Source organism: Argiope bruennichi, chromosome 3 (genome assembly GCF_947563725.1).
Source record: "Argiope bruennichi chromosome 3, qqArgBrue1.1, whole genome shotgun sequence".
In the NCBI taxonomy this organism is placed as follows: domain Eukaryota; kingdom Metazoa; phylum Arthropoda; class Arachnida; order Araneae; family Araneidae; genus Argiope; species Argiope bruennichi.
The window spans coordinates 31,163,129-31,185,580 of record NC_079153.1 but is presented as its reverse complement, the minus strand read 5'-3'; the positions used below and the strand labels follow the sequence as shown (position 1 = coordinate 31,185,580).

Sequence of the window (22,452 nt, the reverse complement as noted above, 5' to 3'; positions counted from 1 at the left end):
TTAATTAATGAATATAACTCTAATGCAACTTATATGTTAAAGAACACCGGGAAAAAGGAATTAGATAAAAGAATGCTAGCTTTCGCAAAAAAAAACCAAAACTAAGACTTGCTCTCTTAACTATCCTTATTTATTCCCAACAGTTAAATTTCATAAAAATCCATTAAAATTCAGATTCGTAACCTGTAGCACTGGTAGTTATAATTACTATACGGGTAAACATTTCTTTAAATACTTAAAAATTATCCTGGACAAAATAAAAAATGAAGACAACTTTATTATTTCTAGTAACAAAGAAGTATTGGATTTTCTTAAAGATAACAACATTAATAAACTTAATACTTTTGATTTCGAAAATTTATACACTAATCTACCTCATGAAAAATTAATAAAGGTCTGCACTTTTATATATGACGAATATTTAAATGAAAATATCATTCCTAAAAATAACTGGCTTGAGTTATGTAATTTTAATATTACTGAAAATTACGTGTTTAATGGTATTAATTTTTATAAACAAGTCAAGGGCATTCCAATGGGGACAGCTTTCTCAAGTGCTTTAGCTAATATTTTCCTGCATTACTATGAGAAAAAAATAATTAAATATAATTTAATAAACGGGTGGAGATATATTGATGACCTACTTTTGATTAACTTCGACAATACTAATATTATTACTAATTGCTATCCAAAAGATTTAATTCTAAAAGATACAAATATAAATCAACTTGAGGCTACCTTTCTGGATTTAAAAATCGAAATTGCTAATGATAAAACAATAGTTGGTATATACGATAAAAGGGATGATTTCAACTTTAAAATAACAAAACTATGTAACTACCATTCCAATCTAAACTCTAAAATTTTCAAAAATCTAATTTTCTCACAAGTTAACAGGATCAAAAGGGTTTGCAATAATAAAAATTCTTATATTGAAGCATCAAATATCCTCCTTAAAAATTTAATTAAAAATGATTTTCCTAGAAATTACTGTAATGTCAATTTTTTAATTAAACAAGGTATGGTTTGGGATTAATCTTTTGGCTTAAATAAAAATAGAAATTTACTTGCATATTGGATCACTCAATAGATGGCGCTGGGTGCCTACCTCTGTTTACATAATTTACCGTTAACTTTCAAAAACAGGAAATCACAATCGATTGTTTAAAGTTTCCTTCACTGTTGGATGGTATGTACTGGCCTTTTCGTTTTTAATTTTAATTTTAATGCTGTTTTTGTTTTTATTGTTATTGTTTTTATTGTATTTTTACTTTGTGGTTTTTTTCTAATTTGTTATTTTGTATTTCGTTTCTGTTAAAATGGTTTATCTCTTGAGCATAATTTCGGGGGATTTTCGGGTCACGAGGAATCATTATTAGACTTAATGTCTGTATGTCCTCACAGAAAAAATCCCTTTATTTGAATCCCTGCCTGAGGGTGACCCTTGAAAAAGTCTTCAGGCCGGATTCTTTTTTAATATTTTTTAATAATTTTTTTGGTTTAATTTTTATTTGATTTTTGTTTTTCCTATTAACTTGATTCTAATACTTTTGTATCAATTCATCTGTGTTTTAGAAGTAGCTGCAATTGCGCTCTCTAAATACTATGAAGTTCCTTTTTGGTTTTAGTTTAAATAGGTAATAAATTTTAGTTGCGATTTCGAAACTGTTTTGTTTCATTTTCATTTTAGTTTCGTTTTCAAACTTTTTCTTACTTTAGATTGGTTACTTATATATATATATATATATATATATATATATATAAAAGATAATTGCATAGTTAATAAAGAATTTTGATCATTGATTTTTAAAAAGAAAATGAGATATCTAAATATAGAATATCAACAAAACGCAAGAGCAATTTCTCCTATCTTGTTCGCACAGAAACAGTACTTAATGAACTTTCGCCTCAATAATTTATAAACTCCGTTCTAGAACAACAAAAGTAAATAAATGGCTTGATTGTTTATCGAACCACAGAAAAAAAAAAAATCTCTCCTATCACACTATCTACTTTTTTTTTTTTTTTTTTTTTTTTCGAACAGAGGAAGAATAGGTATACTTTTTATAGAAGCAGACTGATTAAGAAATGCTGTAATAAGAGCATAAAAGACCACAACCTATGTTTGATCAAATGGTTTTATGGTAGTAAATACAACCATATACCGCAATTGTTCCACGTGGATATTCAAAACGTGAGGCAGAACTGTGAAATAAGATCACATCATTCTGGAGCAATTAAGTAAAAATATTTAGTGATACATTCAAACTAGATTTATTATCGTTGAAAAGCAATCAAGTAAATCATTAACTCAATTATCACTATCAGGTCGTTAAATCGTATAGATCTTTGACAAGGCAAGTAGAAAATTAGCAAGGAAATTTAACCTTTTACAGGGCCATTTTTTTCTAGTAATGTTATGTTAAAGTGTATTTGGGATTGAGATTGATCTATAAAAAGAAATTCATTTAGCTTATTACCTAAAATTAATTTGATTTTTAAGATAATTTTTTTTGGTGGGAAGTATGTTTCCCACCGCCCACTGGGAGCTATTCAAAAGTGGGATATTTTATGTTTTACATTTCTTTTTATATCGTATTACTTGATATTTATAAAATATAATTTGCAAACACTAAAATCTACAAAAGGAATTATAAATTAGTTATATTTTGTATTCAAAAATTTAAGAATTTATACATATTACTTTCCATGGAATTTCAGAAAACAGGGATCTACACATAGTGGGACATTGCAAGCTGTACAAATGTATCTTGTTCTCTTCTCATGTGCTTTAGTAGAGCACAAACGGCAACGTCTATATGCTTTTTGTAAAGTTGGCATATGGTCACCGACTTTAGTCAATCGTACGTCATCTGGGACAGTTTTCTTGCCGCTCAGGAAACTTACAGGTCGTCCTTTGCGTTTATGACTTGAAAATCCAGAAATCAGTTGTCGTGCTAGCCGAAGTCGAAATTGTAATTGGTTTTGCGGTCCCAAATCTCTTCTACTTACTTTCCAGAGAATGAAGGCATTGACAATTGCCAGATCAATTAGGAAGTATAGGATTCGATGCCACCATTTTCTGGAACGACGTCCAATTTCGTATCTTTCTCGAAGTTGATCAAAGTGATCAACACCTCCCATAATCTTATTATATGTGGCAATAGCAATTGGACACGACACCTGAGTAATAGTTCCATCCTTGTTCTTCCTTGGGACTGTTGTAGTTGCACTTGGGCTATTTACTGTTGTAAGAATGGTTACAGGTTTATTATCCATCCATTTGATAGCTGCAATGTCCTCCTTACATTTGAATTGAAACTCCCCTCGCTTCAGCTTTACCTTTTTTCTCATTATTGCGGGAAGCCCTTTTTGGTTTGTTCTTACAGTACCGAGAGCATAAATGTTGCGTTGATTTAGCATTTTCATTAGTTTTACCGTCGTAAAAAAATTATCAAATGCTACGACACTTCCTGTGTCTTTCAAACAACCTGTTAAGTTGAGTACCACTCGTTCTCCCAATGTATCCATTGCAATTTGATCTTTAGCTTTACCAGTATAAATGTCAAACTTCTGTATGTATCCAGTTTTTGAATCAGCTAAACACCAAACTTTGTATCCCCTCTTCACGGGTTTCAAAGGCATGTCCTCTTTTATAGTAGACCGGCCTTTGAAAGATATTATGCTTTCATCAATCGCCAATACACTTGATGGTTTGAAAGCTTCAGCAATTTTCTTATTGAGGTGTTCAATAAGAGGTCTAACCTTATGAAGTTTGTCATTATATGGGTTGTCTCTTGGAAGAGCGGTCTCATTATCGTTTACATGGATTGTCTCTGTTATTTTTTTGAAGCGCTTGCACGTCATAACTTGTGAAATAATTTGTTGCCCTAATGCAGGATCAGAACTCCAGTAGTTATTGAGACTAGGCAACACAATGATTCCCATCATAATGTTCATTCCAATCCATGCTTGTAGTTCTTCTGCATGTATGTCCTCCCAGTTTTTTGTTGTTTCACTTGCAGTGTGACCTGAGCGCCTTTTCGTTTGGATTTGGGACGCATATAAATTTGTTTGTTTGACAATATGTTTTAGAATTTCCTCACTGAATATTTGGGAAAAAAAGTCCTTTTCTGTACTGGTTCGTGTTAGACTAGGATTGATAATTCCTTCTCTATCCATACAAATAACATGTGAATCAAAATACCTTGTATCGATAGACCAGCCCTCGTCTTCTTCATCATCTCCATTATATTCTTCAGTATCACTAGAATCATTTTGAACCTCTATAATTGTGGACATTGAATCAATTCTTTGGTTCACATCCACTTGTTTGATTGCTTTATTTGTATCTCTACTAGTGCTTGGCTGTGGATCAGATAAATCAACAGCTCTATTTTCCTCCATTGAAAATTCTTCATCTGTTTCAACATCTGCATCTTTGTCTGAATCTTCAGGGTCACTTGGGAGGGCAAAAAATAATTCAACAGCTTCCTCTGCTGTATATTTCTTGTGTTTTTTATACATTTCCATAGCAAGTGTAAAAAATAATTCTACTACAACAAATTAGAGATTTCCATTGGAGGTAAAATAGAAATAACTTTGAAAAATATAATTCAAAATTTTACCTACTGTAAAGAATTGGCCATAAACTTGAACTTCTGTGCTTATAAATAAACGAATTTTTAAATTATGTGTTTATAACTACAAATAAACTCGATGAGAAATGATCAAATGAACGAACGCATATGCACAAGAGAAAATAGCTCCCAGTGTTTACCTCTCTTCTTGATACCATGCTAACCGTTACGGTAACCCACATTCATGTAGGCAAAGCCCTACATTGGCATTTTTTTTTTTTTTTGTATTTACTGAAGTTATCAGCAGATGGCAGCACATATTATAGGTGGAAAAATAGCTTGCCATCGACATTTAAAAATTAATGAAGTTGGTGGGAATTATACTTCCCACGGCCTTATAAAGCGTTAATCAAACTAAATAAGTTCCGCGCACCATATACGACCGATTCCATGCGCAGATTGCTTTATTACCAAAAAGATAATTGAAGGAAGTCGATGCCTTTTTATAAAGGCGTAACTCCCACCCATTTACGATGACGGAATACTAACTTACATTAATATGTAACTGTTAAAGTCTTCCCACTATTTATCCCTATTTCAAATAGCGACTGCCGCCTTCACACTCTTATACTCTGAGTCAACTAAGTGGAAGAATTAGTCATCTGACTTAGCTTAGATCTATATAAATTAGATGGGAGCAGGAAAAATCAGCAAAGGACCACCTATTTTAATTATGATTTAGTTGCACATTCAAGTATTTTCTATAATATATCTGATAATCTTTCAGTCTGAAATAATTTCAAGCATTACTGAGTTATACAATTTTAATGAAATTATCGCGATAAATGTTATTGATAGTATAAACAGCAAAATAAAGAAATATGTAAAGATAATTTCAGACATTAATAAATCTTTTTTTTCTAGTCACGGACTACAGTTTGCTATTATAAATCAGCGGGAGCGGTTTCCCAAAAACTTTATCGCATACTCACTAATAAACTTATCATGCTAGAGAATGCTTCATGAAGCATTGGCGAAGATCAGTTACAAAATATTAACTTTTGGTGTGAATTCAGCATTTTTACTGAATCTTTCGCATCATAATTGGTGAGCTTTTTGGCGATTAATTCCTGGCGTGCAGTTAATAGTATCCCAAAACCGAATCTGTGTTTTAGACATGTTTTTATCAACCGATTGAAACCAAAATTTGACACAAAACTGCACTTGTACTCACAAAATCCTGTGCAAAATTAAATAAATTTAATTCGTTGTGATTTTAAATTATCACGTTTACATGCTTTTAAAAGTACTAACAGACGGTCAATTCCTTGTTAGATTTGGTTCTAAATTTAATAAGTGTCTTCACTATAAATATTAAATCTGTATTTTACCGAATCTGTACCGAATTTTATCTATGTAGCTCTCAGGAATTTCTAATTATTGTGTTAACTTATATTCGAACAGCGGACAAATGGCCTTCCTCTGAGCAGATTTTACTCAAAATTTCATATAAATCTCCAAATTTGGTATAAAAACCGTATAAACGTCTACCTCAATACGTTTTTGAGATATCTTTGTAACAGACAGACATTTTCTAAAAATGTGTTTTTCGAACTCAGGTAAATCTAAAACGTGGAGATTCGTCAAAATTTCGAGTTCGAATTTTTTGACGATTACTATACTTTCTCTATAATATATATATATATATATATATATATATATATATATATATATATATCAGAAAGTAACAATTACTTTTGTAACAATAACAATTTGAGCGCCAAATTTTACTTGACTTTCAATTACATCAAAATTATAATAAAACAGCTTTCAAATATAGTGAAAATTACTTTCGTCACAATAACAATTTGAGAATCAAATTTTATTTCACTTTCAAACACATCAAAATTATAATAAAACAGATTTCAAATATAGTAAAAAGGATTATGAATTTTTATTCAAAATTCACAAGTAATCAAACTGAAATTGCAACAACAGAAAAATCATAAGTTAAAATTATATATTAGGCTTGAAAAATTATTTATTCACATTCAAGCAATATTTATCTTTTTCATTTTGTGAATATTTTACTAAAATAAATATTTTTATTATTATTTTATAGAATACTAGCCGCCTTTGGCGACCAGCCGGTTCGCCTATCTTAATGTTCGTTAAAATTTTAATAATTAAATATTTTATGCAATTCCAACTTTAATAGATTCTTCAGCAAAATATTTTAAAACTTCAAATTTTGATAGTCATATAATTCACTAATAATATTATAAAGGCCTTCAGTCATAACGTGATATGTATCTCTCTAATTTTCTGTTACCCCTCGTAGAATTTATGCTTTAAATTAAAGTGTAAAGGATTAATCTGCAATTAATATAATAATATTTTTTTACTGAAACAAAGCATTTTTTTTAATAATATGATTACTGATAATAGAGTCACTGAGCGTTTAAACTTTATGGGCACTAAAGAATATCTTTCTTAATTTATGTAATATCTCAAGAATTTGTCAACAAAATTTTCTCAGATTCATCATGAATGGATCGATTCATTAACAATGTTTTATTTTAAATGCATCAAACACTAAGAAAATAAAATGAATCGTTTAAAATAATTGGTTGAAAACAGGTCTAAAAAAACTACTTAAAAAACGATGTACTTAAAACTATAAGCATATATAAAAAATATATATAACTAACATAAATACAATTTAATTACAAAAGCATGCAACTAACCTAAAAATAATTTAAATCATTGTAAACAGGTTAAAAAAAACTACTTAAAAAAGGATGTACTTAAAACTATAAGCATATACAAAAAATATATAACTAACATAAATACAATTTACTTACAAAAGCATACAACTAAACTAAAAGTAATTTAAATCGTCCGTTAATAATGGTTGCCATGCCAACAATCAGAACACAGTGCGCATGTGTGAATTTTCTTCGCCTTTTACGGTAACGCAAATGCGTGAATTTTTCTACGGCAGTTGGGGTAACGCTATGCAGATTATACATTTTTAATTTCCTTTATTCTGTTTTATTTTAATTCAAAAGTACTTCAGAATGAATCTGAAACATGGATTAATTAACAATGTTTAATTTTAAATGCATAAAACATTAAGAAAATAAACAGAACTGATTGAAATAATCCGCCGAAAAATTTTAACCCTAGCCTCATTACTGTTGGGAGAAAAAAAAACTGAAGCCTTTCTCGTTTGGAGCTGGGGATAATGGAAGATTTTTTTGGCGGGAAAGTTAGTTTTTAATTAATAATTAAAATTCTAATTAAAAATTCGAAAAAAGAAACCCCAGGTGCACATTCCCAACCTCCAAGGTATACATGTACCAAATTTGGTAGCTGTATGTCAAACGGTCTGGCCTGTAAAGCGCCAACACACACACACACATTGAGCTTTATTATAAGTATAGATATAGATTAGAAGAAAGACTGTTTGTCTGCGAAGGTCTAAACACCATCTTAGGCAGCTCTTGCAAAGAGACAACTGAATTAGTTGGCTTAGCCACTTAGTGAAATACTTGCGGATTTTTTTTTTTTTTTTTTTTTTAAGAAAGAAAAAAGAAAATTATCTAATAGAGGAAGAAATAAAACCAATAATTATGATTTAATAGACGGATCTAAAATTAACTTTAAAACATAATTAAAAATTCGTCTCGATTTGAAGACGAATTGTATCAGGAAAAAAAACACAAATGTGACAGAATGAATCATATAGCTATAGCCCTTCAATGTTAAGTAACATATTAGTTAACTACAATCTAAGGACGAGAAATGTGAAAACTAATTTCTGTTTATAATTAACCAATTTCAATTTAAGCCTCAAAAAAATGTTGAAACTTTAATAATATTACATAAAAATTTATTTAATATATATACTAAAAAACATCCTGTCAAATATGTAGGATTTAAAATAAGCCGGTTTGATGCCTCGACTCTCTATTTCAACTAATCTTTTTTTTTTTCTTTCTTTTTTTTCATAGAGAGTGAAGATTTAATCTACATACATACAATCTACAACATACATTCATTCAAGCAAAACAATCAACTGAGTAAAAGTGAGACGCAAGCAATTTAAAAGGAAAGCTCTTTAAACAGGCCATTTAAAATCCAAAAACCGCAAATTCTAAAGAAAATGAAGTGCCTTGATTTTTCAGTAGATAATTTTTCCAATACATTTCCTCCGCTTAGATGTGTTTATGTTCACAATTAAATAGAACCTTGAAAATCCAGACAATTTTATTTGAATTTCGCAATGATAAAATACAGTACACGAACAATCGCCTTCATTAAAAAACGTTAGATCTGCGAATCTAAAACGTGATAAATATTTTTCGGAAAATTTAATAGTTTTTTGAAATTACTTTTTTTAAGTCTTTCATACGATTTTGTCAACTAGTAACAAACATACATTTTATATGTTAATTAAAGATAAAATGTACAATACATTTATTTCCCATAATTCATAGTTATTTTATAAAATAACATATTCATATTTCCTGAAATAATTTATCACCATTCTATAAGATGGATTTCATACTTTAACAATGGCATACATAAGAAAGAGTTAGATTGCATGTATGTCCGTTATTACTGTTCTATAACGATGTTATTACACTCATAACGATGGGTGCATTGGGCCTAAATTTAGTACAATGATAGATCAGCATAAATAAGATTTAAGAACGTAAAGATTATTTAAAAGTTCGAATTAATTATTTTTATTTTCTGGTATACGGAATATAGAGAAAGAACTATAATCGGCAAAAAATTCGAAAACACGATTTCGGCAACTCTCCGCGTTTTAGGCCTTCCTGAGTTCGCAAAGCACATTTTAGAAAAAGTCTGTTTCAAAGGTAACTAACTCCACAACGCTTTGAAGTAGAAAGATGAAATTCAAATATGATCTTTACATACAATGTGTAGATTTCTATAAATTTTGAGCAAATTCTGACTGTCCGTCTGTTCGAATACAAATTAAAACGGTAAATACAAAACGGTGAGAACTAGATGGATAAAATTAGGTACACAGATTGACTTATCAAATGTTGAACCAAATCCAACCACGGGTTGACAACTTGTCGGTCTGTATTTTCTGCTGTTATTGTTTCTAATGACACTCTGGCATAGACAAGCCCACTGACTTTAGAAGTCAGTGATTTAAGCCAAGGGTGCTTCTCTTATTTTCAGCAACGCCATCTAAGGCCAAGAGTACTTAGCTAACACACGTCACAACCCTTTATACGGGGCGGACTTCAATCATGCATTTCATTCACTCAGATCTCTCCGATCGTTCAGATTCCACAGGTCGTAATTTAGGCCTGAATCAGAGAACGATCACCCCTGATCCAGTACCCCCAGTGTTATTACTTTCGACTTTGTGACCACGACAGATTTATACGTGCACCAGCCACCCCACACACGGAGAGTCTTCAGCCGGTGGGGAACTCGCAACTCAAGGGACGCGATTCCAACCCCCTACCAACCAGGCTATCATGGCCCCTCTGTATTTTCTGAAGTACGTAAACGCGATAACTCAAAAACGCAATGACAAATATAACAAATTTGGTATGTAATTTTGTGATTATAATTGTAGTTCCGTAACAAATTTTGGTTTCAATTTGTAGGAAAAAAATGCGCCTAAAACACAAATTGATTTTTTTGGATACAATTAACCGCAAGTCAGCATTTAATCGACAAAAAAAAATTCGCCAAAGATCACACGATAGATTTAATAAAAATGCTAAATTCAGTCTAAACATTAAAATTTCGAAAGTACTGTTCGTTAATACCATGCAAGGCGTTTTCTTTGTGGGAGGCGAGGATAGGGAATAGCACCTTTATTAGAGAATATACGAGAAAGACCACTTTCACTTGTTTCGTAATATGAACCAGCAACGTTTGTTTCATATTCTGTAATTCATATTTGTGTAATTTGGTTCATATTCTGTAACTATTATATCCCAATATCATGCAAGGAGTTCTAGTTCTTTGCCTTACTTACCCAAGGTCCCCAATTAACATCAGCTTTATAACTTTATAAGAGAATATGCCAAAAAATTTTAGTGAGCAGTTTTATGTATTTAAGCCGTAAATTCCGTTGATTTTGCGTATCTTCACAAATTTTCCGCGTATATTCTCATTAGAGAGCTATAGTTTTTAGATCATTCTGAAGTCCAAAAAAGTAAGAGTAATTTAAATTGATTTGGGTTTTTATGAACAAATTTGCCGCCTATATTTTCAATAGAGTTAAAGCTTTTAGATCATTCTGAAGTCCAAAAGAGTAAGCGTAATTTAAATTGATTTGGGTTTTTAAGACCCGAGAATTTAGAAGTTTATTATGCTGCGTCAAATAAGTTAGTCATCTCAATGTAAAAAAAAAAAAAAAAAAGTTTCAATATTATAAAAGTTACTAAATATTTTTCTTGGTTTAGCAATCGCGTGAAGTTTGACGATGCATTTCTCGTCTATAAATAATTGTGAGATTTCGTTCTTTATTTACATAGAGCGAGATTTTATTTTCCATTTTTAATAATATCGAGCGAGACGAATTTTATATTCATAATGATTACTGCGAAAGAGGCGATATATTATATTTCATTGGTTTAATTTACTACGGTTTACTTTAATTAGTTTGTTGCCTTATTGCAACGAGTTTTGCAAAATATATTTTGGGAAACGTATATTTTTAAGTTTGCTATTTTAATCAGATCAAGCAAACTATTGTCACTTTGCAAGTGATTTCTTGCCAGCCTTTCCTGCGATTCTACATATAATCAAAAAAAAAACATTTGAACCATGCCTCTATAGAAATGTGTGTTTTTTTAATTGAATTTTTAGTTGAAAAAGAATTCAAATCAAAGCAATGGAAATTGAAAACAAAATAGAAGGATTCGGACAGATGATGAAAGATACAGATAAAAGATGAAAAGAACTGCAGAAGAGCGACAACGTAGATCTGAGGAGAATATAGAAAAAATGTCGATTTAAAACATCGTAATATTAGATTTAGAAGACAGGTTGAGAGAAAATGTTGCGCCTTGAATGTTACGCAATGGATTATGTGATTTAATTATATCAATTCTAGTAGTTATGCTTATGAATAACAATTCCAACTGTGCTTATGAATCTAAAAAACATTATGAGTATAGGATCATGGATGAATACTGTGCTTTTGCGGTGCGAAATAGTTACCTACAGATGTGTTATAGTAATGGAAAAATACAATTACCTTTACTTCTAGAACCATTTTATTTGAAAAATCTATTTAGAGGCAAGAAGTTTTTAGTTGAGTTATATCAACGCTTCGTTTTAAAGCAACACTAGGATTATTTTAGAACAGACCTCGTAATTTTAAATCGCGGTCAGAAGTAGAAAAAGAAAGGAAAGATACAAGAAAAAATTTGGAATCCAAGCAACGTCGAGTAATCAACTAATTTAAAGTAAATAGAATAGCAATAAGAAATAGTAACAGCAGAATAGTAATTTTGAAATTATAATTTTTTAAAATTTGCTAATAAAACTACTTTAAGTAATTTCGGAACCTAAGTAGGATCAAAAGTAATAAAGTACTATATTTTCAATTGTCCTGTTTACATTACGTAAGATAACTGTTAATGGATAAAGAGTATGCATAATAGTTGATTATTTTCAGCTTTCATTCCAGCTGTTTTTCCATTGTTGATGATTAAGATGAAAGGATTTGTTATTTGACAATGTTGAATACACTAAAAGAGTTTATCCAAGTACATACTAAATTTGTTAAATAAATTACTACCTAAATTCTTCAGACTCTACATTCAATATTATGATTATTTTGTTTTCTTTCAAAAACTATATATTCGCGGCAAAAACTATATAATTTCAGACGCTCCAAAACATTTAATAGACTTTGAATAAAGATGTCTTGATAAAATGATGATTAAATAGTTATTCATACAATATTCATAAATAACACATTCATCTCTTGACATACGAATTTACTTAATTTCCTAATTAGATAGCTGATCTTATTTATGACACAATTATTATTATTTTAATCAGAATAGTATAAGGGCATTTGAGGTAATAATGCGTTTTCAAGTGATTTTCGCATTTTAAATTACTTAATACTTTCATTTAATTGCAGATTTAAAATTAAAAATTCAATAATTCTATACGTGAGTCAGACTCGCCATTGTATACGAAGGGGTACGTAATGGCGAGAACCAGAAACCAAGCTAATATTCCTCCCAAAACTCACTTTTTGAGAAAAATATTAGCTTGCAATAATTTCGAATTAAAAAAGTACTTAACCATAAGGACGCACGCCTAAAAATGAAGATAGGGGAATTCATATTCAAGATCTGATTGTTTTTTAATAAAATGTATTGGCTTTTTAAGTCTAAATATATATTGAAAAATAAATATATGGAAGATTTAACGTTTAAGCAGTCCATTTTTCATAAGAATATTTTTCATATCTAACATAAAATAGTAAGTTTGTACATATATTTACAAAATATTTTCTCCAGCCTTCTTAAGAAACAACATCATTATATCTTTTCCTCATTCTGTAATATTCGTGTCCGAATGATAGTAAATTTTTGTTGATTCAAAATACATCTGAATTCCATTGCAATTCTTACTTATCAAATATTTTAGGCAGAGGACTATTTTACGCAGAAAAATCGATTTTTGTCGAAAACATCGAATATTTTTAATTTATTATTCTGAATTTCTAAAAAAAGTTTCTTTTATAAAACTTTTGGTTTCAACATTCATTTTATATAGCTTCTGATATAAAATAGCAAGAGCATGCATTTGTTCATTTAGCATGACACGCCATTCTGGCACAATCTGTGTTCAATCTAATATACTACAATCTAGTATGGGATATAATCATACTATTTTTTCTAAAATTAGATCTCAGATAAATTAAATCTCAAGAGTCTCACAAAGAAATAGACTCAAATATTGACAATTTTTTGATAGTAAAAGAAACTGGGTAATTTTTTTTTTTACAAATACCTTTGTAAAGTTTTAACAATAAAAGAAAGGATCAGCATCTGAATAAAAAAGACGCCAAATAATACTTGATTTCCGGTAATTAAATGTAAAACTAATTATAATGAGTTATTTTGAAGCCAAAATAGAGATATTGTGCTTGCCCCTCTGTCGGATTTCTCTTGCCCCCCCCCGTCAACAAATCTCTGCCGCCGTTTCTGATTTAATTACTGAATTACTCAATTTACCAGCATGGACTGTACACAAAGATTGGGGGTCTCTGTAATATAAACGTCAAAGAATATTTTCAAATTTAATCATATTGTAATAGGTTTCCCCCGCTTTTAGAGAAAAGCATGAAATTCACACATATATGGGAATTTTTAATCACTTTAAATCAATTAAAATTCATTTTTGACATTTTATACACATACCTGCTCACTCATTCACTCCAAAAATTAATTAATTGAATTATAAATAATTAATACTAAATTTGAAGAAACAAAAAAAAATTTAATAAGAAAAGTCACTAATTAATACTGATATCTCGAATGCCACTAAGCGGCACCTTAGATCTCGGGATGAGAGGCTTTCGGTAAAATGGTTAGATTTCGCTCCCCTGATGAATATATTAATGGTAAACGGTTGATGACAGATCTTTCCCCTATGTGACGATGGGTAGATGAGGGGATGATGCATACAATAAAGTTATAATGTGTTCACAAAAGTACCTATTTTGTTTTTCAGGATAATTCAGATAACCTCGGACATTAAGACAGGCGGGAGTAACTCCTTGCAGTTACTGGAAACATTACTAATAATAAAAGCATTCTATAGAGCACAGTTGAAAATAAAACTACCGAATCTAACATGTACTTTATAGTGTTGGAATACGGGAGATATTGTTTTAATTTTATTTAAATCTTTGATTGCAATAGCTTAAGAAAGTTTGGGGGAATTTACCGCAATAACTTCAGAAGAAAAAAATCTCACAGATCAAAAAAGTTACATCATTTTACAATCCAAAACATTATCTTTCTAATGATGACAATTTAGTTCTCGTGCAATTTTAACAGTAATTTTAACAAATTTTTAGATGCATCTTTTTTTATTTTATTTATAACAATTCATTGTTAAAATGAAATTAAACCTAATTTCATTGTTTCACTTTAACATTTATTCTTCCAATTGTTAAAAGTTACGATTAACAAAGTTTTCCTTTCTTGATGCATACATTAAAGCCGAAGGACATTTCTAATTGGAAATTATATTCAATAAAATTTAAAATCCTGCTTGGTATCATTATTTTAAAAATATACAATTTCCCATTGTATGCAATTTTTCATCACCATACTAACAATTGTGAATCTTCTCAAATTAGATAATAATTATTCTGAATCTGAAACAGCACTTCGAGGAGCTTTAGGAAAATGGCATAACCATCTGTTGGGGGAAGGGACTTGATTTCAAGTTAGACGTGGGGATAAATGCGTATAAACTGCTATATAAATATAGATTCACATTTCAAGACTGAAGTTCTAGAGTTTAAAAACAAACAAACAAAAAAAAAAAAAATACTGATACGATACCCTGAAAATTTAGCAATCAGTTTTGGTAACCATTTACTATGTCACGACCACTTTTAATAAACCAAAAATCTATACTTATATAAAGCTCAATGTGTGTGTGTTGGCACTCTAAAGGTCAGGCCATTTGACCTACAGCTACCAAATTTGGTACATGTATACCTTAGAGGTAGGGAATGTGCACCTGGAGTCCCTTTTTTTGTATTTTTAATTAGAATTTTAATTATTCATTAAAAACTAACTTTACCGCCAAAAAATCTTCCATCCCCCCCCCTCGCCAAATGAGTAAGGCTTCAGTTTTTTTTTTTTTTTTTTCTTTCTCCGAAAAGTAATGAGGCTAAGGTTAACATTTTTCGGCAGATTATTTCAAACGATTCTGTTTATTTTCTTAATGTTTTATGCATTTAAAATTAAACATTGTTAATCGATCTTTCAGATTCATTCTGAAGTACTTTTGAGTTAAAATAAAACAGAATAAAGGAAATTAAAAATGTCTAATCTGCATAGCGTTACCCCAACTGGCGTAGAAAAATTCACGCATTTGCGTTGCCGTAACTGGCGTTGAAAATTCACGCATGCGCATTGTGTTCTGATTGTTGACAATATTATCAACCGATGATTCTTGATTTAAATTATTTTTAGGTTAGTTGCATGCTTTTGTAGTTAAATTGTATTTATGTTAGTTATATATTTTTTGTATATGCTTATAGTTTTAAGTACATCGTTTTTTAAGTAGTTCTTTAAACCTGTTTTCGACCGATTGATTTAAACGATTCATTTTATTTTCTTAGTGTTTAGTGCATTTAAAATTAAACATTGTTAATTAATCGATCTGTTCATGATAAACCTGAGAAAGTTTTGTTGACAAATTCTTGAGATATTACATAAATTAAGAAAGATATTCTTTAGTGCCTATAAAGTTTAAATGCTCAGTGACTCTCTTTTCAGTAATCATATTATTAAAAAAAATGCTTTGTTTCAGTAAAAAATATTATTGTATTAATTGCAGATTAATTCTTTCCACTTTAATTTAAAGCATAAATTCTACGGGAGCGAACAGAAAATTAGAGAGATACATATTACGTTATGACTGAAGGCCTTTATAATATTATGAGTGAATTATATGACTATCAAAATTTGAAGTTTTAAAATATTTTGATGAAGAATCTATTAAAGTAGGAATTGCGTAAAATATTTAATTATTAAAATTTAAATGAACATTAAGATTGGCGAACCAGCTGGTCGCCAAAGGCGGCTAGTGTTAAATAAAACAAAAACGAAGTGTACATATCTAAGAGCTGAACGAAAATCTTTTAATATTGTATAAATATATATTGTCCCATCTGCACATAATTAACGCAATGTTAAGATTCTTACAGCGTAAAAAAATTTTTTTTAAAAAGGTTCCTTTTTCAAGATCTTTAAATAAAACACATTCAAGTGTAAACAACATTAAATGCTACTGATGGAATTATTAAAATTCAAGCACAGAATATTGTTTCTCAGAAGAAATTTTTTTTTAATGTCAATAAGAATAGTAATTTCTTTTTTTTTTTTAAAAAAATCAGCATTTTTCATTACAAAAAAGGGGAGGCAAAACATTATAGTAAATGACTTCTTAAAAAATTTTTACTACCAATACTCCGTTATAGGTCATCAAAGATAAAGTATTTTAATTTATAATAGAAAAAAAAAGGAATAAAATATGCAATTTAAAACAGCAATTAAAAATTAACACTTCAACTCTGACAGAAGCTCAAAATGTTGTGCAGTAAATAAACACTAATGAAAAAAAATATTTACCATTCGTAATTTTGGTATAATTCCGCGACATCTTCATTCTCCGATGCAATTCTTTCCGAGACGAAGTCAGAAATCCATTCAGACCCCCCAGTTTAGAACGACCAACTTTCATAGCATCCATCATTTCAAACGAAATAAAACACAAGCTCAAATATTTATCCGAACACACGGCCAGGAATGATGCAGCTCAGAGCAGCGAGGGTGACAAACTAGTCGCAAACATCATACGCGGAACAATTGGACGCGAAGTTGACGTAACGTATGAGTGATTCTAATCACGAGTGGGTAATAATACTATTTTTATATCAAGCATTTTTTCAAGGACAGACTGATTGTTTCCAAAAGTTATGAAGCAACAAATACAAAAGAGTGTTGTCAATCCTCAAAAGACAAGACAACGATCTAGGAGGCTGGAGTATATTTAATCATTACCGATGATTGCAGTTCTTTCATAGAATAGTTGTGTCACAGTGAATAAAGAATTCAAATTTAGTTAAAAGAATCGCTACTTTGGCATTTAACAACGTTTTAATAGGTAAAAAAAATATATAATTATTCAGATCATTAAATTGGGTGATTTTTCTAATTAAACAGAAAAATGTTTACTGCAAATGTAGCGAAAGATGCAGTGATCCAAATCTGCAATGATTCACTTTGAGATTAATATAGCTAAAGCTTAAAAATTTCAATCAAACTGTAATTTACAAACCACAGAACTTATTAGGATATTATTATTCAACGAATAAAATATAACTGTTGAAAATGTTGCAATGAAATGAATGTTCAAAACAATGACGATTTTATGAACAATTTCTTTATTAGATCATCATCGTGTCGAAACAGAAATATCTAACGATTTTATGAAAGAAATTGAATCGCATCGGTAACATACGTGCGGGAAAAAAATTAAATGTGAATTTTATAATTTCTGAAATGAAAGAAAAACAGTTAATGAAGAAAATTAGCAGCATTCTCTAAAACGATTCAACTCTAGACGTAAGAATAATATATGTTACCAAATATATAATGGTATCAAATTGAAAAATAGAACGAACAAATGAAATGTGAAATTAGAAGAGTATATCATTTCTTAATCTATTAATTAAAATGTTTATTAATATTATAATACGTCAAGCAATAAATACATATATTTTCTTCTAGAGAAAGAAAACTTCGTAGTTGCACACACACACAAAAAAAATGTTATAATTATTTAAAATTATATATATATATATATATATACACACAGGTGTGCTTTTTTTGCCATAAATCCGAGAAATCATCAGAGACATGAAATTCAGAAATGAGAGAAAGCATTTTGTACTTAAACGATGACGGAAGCGCAGTTGCGCAAAAATGATTACAATGTATATAGTATGGAATCAAAAAACAAAAAAGCTTTATTGAACTCAGTATCGCTACATATGATTGTCTATCCAAGAGGAAGAACAACAAGCATATGTTCCTTAGTATGGGATATGCCCTCCCCTTACTACAATGGTTGTTTCACACCGTCTCTCCATACTCAGCAACAGATTGTCCAACAGTTTTTGAGGTAAGAGAGACCATTCCTGAATCACCATGTTTCAATTATTGGGTGTTTCCCGGAGGATGTAATAGTACTGCAAGGCGTCTCCCCAAAGCATCCTACACATGTTCTATCGGATTTAAATCAGGAGGGAATGCTGGCCAATCCATTTCCAGTAGCAGCTGAACATCAGCAGTCCGGTGTGGCCGTGCACTGTCATCCATAAAAATGAAGTCTGGTCTAATAGCACCTCGAAACAGACGCACATGTGGAAGGATCACCACCTTACAATAGCGATCTCCGGTTACAGAACCTCTGTCGAAAATGTGGAGCTCAGTCTGCCTGTTCAGCATAATGCCTCCTCGATGAAAACTTCAGGACCACCGTAACAGTCTCTTTCTGTGACGTTACTGGGATGAAACCGCGTCCGGACCTCTCTCTAAATCAACTGGCGTTGAGAATCACTTGTGGCATTGAAGCGACTGTCATCCATAAGGAGGACACGACTCCATCGATGAGATGTCCAGTTTTTGCGCTCCTTACACCATTCTAAATGGTGCCACCTATGACCAACTTTCACTGATATGCAGCGTTCAAGACGGTGAGCGATAAGTTACTCCTGTGAAAGCGTCTGACCACAGTAAACCACGACACTTGTTGCCCTGTTGCTGTACACAATTGCTGAGCAGTGCTGTTTTCGCCTGCAGAACGATATATCGGTCATCCACTGCAGTTATTTTTCTTAGGGCGACCACCACCAACTTTTTTAACAACTATACCTATGGTTTGGAAGGCTTTCCAAGCTCGGGAAACGACACTTTTGTTGATTCCGGACTCTTCAGCTACATTGGTTAAACTGCACTCCTCCTCCAGCTTTCCGATCAGAACTCATTTGCACTTGCAGCGAATGTCTTTAATTGCGTTTCCGTTCTTGCTTTCCTTGTAGACTTGAGCCGACTGTACGCGTTTTACGTACACTCACGTCACCTATGGTGTTTTGTTCCTGGCATTTGCATACGCGTCCCCTTTCTACTGAAATGCGTGTTCATTGTACTGATCGCAATAACCTCCTTTCTGCAATTTCATGGCTACCTGCTTAAAATATACATTGTTGCTTAAGCTTTGCACACCAATGTATATATATAATATAAACATAATAATTTTTAAAATCAGAAGACAGTTTCGAAGACATTGGAGAGACTTTCGATTTTTTGACGTTGTTTTATTTTATCCAGGAGAGGCGCACATTACGTACAAGAGGAGCGACGAACACACGCACAACACAGAGCGAAAAGAAGAAAAATGAAGGCTGATGAACATTTTATACCTGGTCTTATATAACATGAGATTTCTGACACGTGTCGATTCCGATTGGAATTTCTTACACGTATCGACCTTGACAAGGGAAACAGAGGGATCCCTTCACTCGGTACGTGGGAACCGCTGACGCAAACATTTTTACAAAGCTTCAGTTGAATTAATTAGAAAGAAAAAAATGGAACAGGGTCAGGAAATAAGGGAATATTTTAGAATGACTTTGACATGGGTTGAATTAGGCTAAAAAATTTGGAAATTAATTAGGATTAAATTAAATTTTAAAATATCATTGCTCACACACACACACACACACACAATTAACGCCTACATAAATGTTAGGAGAATATTAATTATTTGCAACTGAATTATCTACACTAAAAATGATGCATAATATATTTAAACCTATACCTGCCATTAAAAAAAGATTGGAAAAATAATTAAACAGTTTTAAAAAAAATATTTTCTACTGGCAAACTTATAAAAATGTATTTTTTCCACACTTCATTGATTTTTCTCCTAAGTTTATAAAAAGAAAAATCGTCTGTTTCAAAACAAATACTATCACAAAATTCCTTTAAAATTGGTATGTACATTTTATCTATATTTTATTGCATTTTTATCTGGAACAAAATATATAAATCGCTCGAAAGTACCTCAAAGGCCTAATTTAGAAATATTTTAATTTTCAATGTCAAGAATACGCTCCCTTTTCATCTATTTGTTTTCAACCGCAATAACTCTATTTTTGTATAAGGAAACTTCCAATATTTACAGAAAATTAATACTAGCTATAAATACTCTCGAAACTATAAAAGCGTTTAAGAATTACAATGTTGTAATACGGCAACAACAAATACCTTTTTAACTTCTTCTAAATGAAAGGACCTTTAAATTTTTATGAAACAATATTACTGTAAATCTTTCTCGTGATAGAATATAAACCCACAACTATACCTTTCGTTAAATAATTTTTATTCATAACTAAAGTAAACTTTATGAAATCCTTTACATAAAATCATTTTTAATGGTTTCAAAAACGAGTATTTAATGTTTTTATTAATCAGTTATAAGTATTAGATCGTATTACATTTATCAAACGATCATTTCAGATTTTCAATCAGATCTGATATATATAAATTGTGATAATGGTGTCCCCAGGACTTTCTAGCATATACTCTATTAAAGATGTTATCCCAGAGAACGCCTTGGCGTACAACAGTTACGAAATACTAACCTCTTGCGTAATTTCGCATTTTTACTGAATTTATCATGTTATTCTTGGCGAGTTATTTGGCGATTAATTTCTGATGTGGGATTAATAATATCCGAATTCGGGTTTTAGAGACATTTTCTCAAACTGATTGAAACTTCACTTGTAGTCACAAATTCGGATGCCAAATATGGTATTTTTAAGTCATTGCATCTTTGGGTTATCGCGTTTACATGTTTCCTAAAGTACAGACAACAGATGGTCAATGCCTTGTTGGATTTTTCTCTAAATTTGATAGATGCCTAGACTATAGATATTAATTCTGTGTATCGAATTCTATCTATGCAGTTCTCTTTATTTTGTAGTTATTGTGTTAAATTATATTCATCCAACCAGACATATAAGCTTCCTCTTAATAGATTTTACTCAAATGTGATAGAAATCAGCAAATTTGTTGTAAAGACCGTACTCAAATTTCAGCCGTCTAGATCAAAGCGTTTTTGAGTTATCATTGTCACAGACAGACAGACGGATTTTTTCTAAAAATGTGTTTCCCGAACTCAGGGAGGTTTTAATTAACTTTTTTGATCATTCTCTTGAAACTTCGCCTATACTTCATAGTATTTCTGAGCAAAATTTGAAAGAAATCTATTGAGCAATTTGAATTTCTATTGTATGCAAATTATTTAAGAATTTTCGTTTTCATTTATATAAATTCAGACGCCTCAATAGCTTTACACAAAAAGCGCGTATCCCCGACAAATAAGAAAACAAAAAAAGGAAAAGAAAACAGTGCCTTTATTAAAGAAATTTAAAACTCTCTTTTTCGGAGGAGGGGAGAAATCGAAACTTTAAGGGTCTTTTTAGATAGATTTTAACAGGATCATTACTAGACTCAGGGATTCTTCTCATTATTGTTTCTTTCAACGTTAACAACTTTTTTTGTTATGATTGATCAATTTCTAAAAAATTTAAACAAATTTGAATATTTTAATCGATTGAAAAAAATTTCAATAAATCTCTCGTTGATGAGAATTACTATATGTTATTTTTGATTCCTGTTTAGTCCTCTTAAGCCAAAAAAATTATATCTGAAACTATTTGATATTTTCTAATCGTATTTATCATCGATGGATTCGAATGTATCATTTTTTTTATTGAATTAAACTTTATTTTGAATTAGATAAATAATTTATTAGTTCGAAAAGAGAAAACATTAATATTATTTGCGAATTTTAACTTTTCAATTTTTTCAAAAATAAAATCTCCTATAAAAAATTAACACATTTTTTTTCCTTCTTTCACGGATTCTTTATTCACTGAGAGGTACTTTAAACTTGGAGCCAGGAGGTAGTTATAATCGAGAGTTTAAGCTATTTTTAAAGACATCAACATTTACTCATAAAATAT

At 30.6% G+C, this 22,452-nt stretch overlaps 1 protein-coding gene across 5 annotated transcripts in view; it reads right to left on the bottom strand.

Annotated features, from left to right (window-relative positions):
• Positions 1-22,452, bottom strand: part of LOC129963162 (ubiquitin carboxyl-terminal hydrolase CYLD-like) — a 75,781-nt gene that overhangs the window by 31,526 nt on the left and 21,803 nt on the right. Inside the window, exon 1 of one of the 5 annotated variants that reach the window (XM_056077292.1) lies at positions 16,988-17,184. The exons of the other annotated variants lie outside the window; for them this stretch is intronic. Coding sequence (XP_055933267.1) covers positions 16,988-17,111 — 124 coding nt within the window. The 5' untranslated portion in view covers positions 17,112-17,184. Of the gene's footprint in view, positions 1-16,987; positions 17,185-22,452 lie in introns of those variants that run through there. 5 annotated transcript variants of the gene reach the window in all.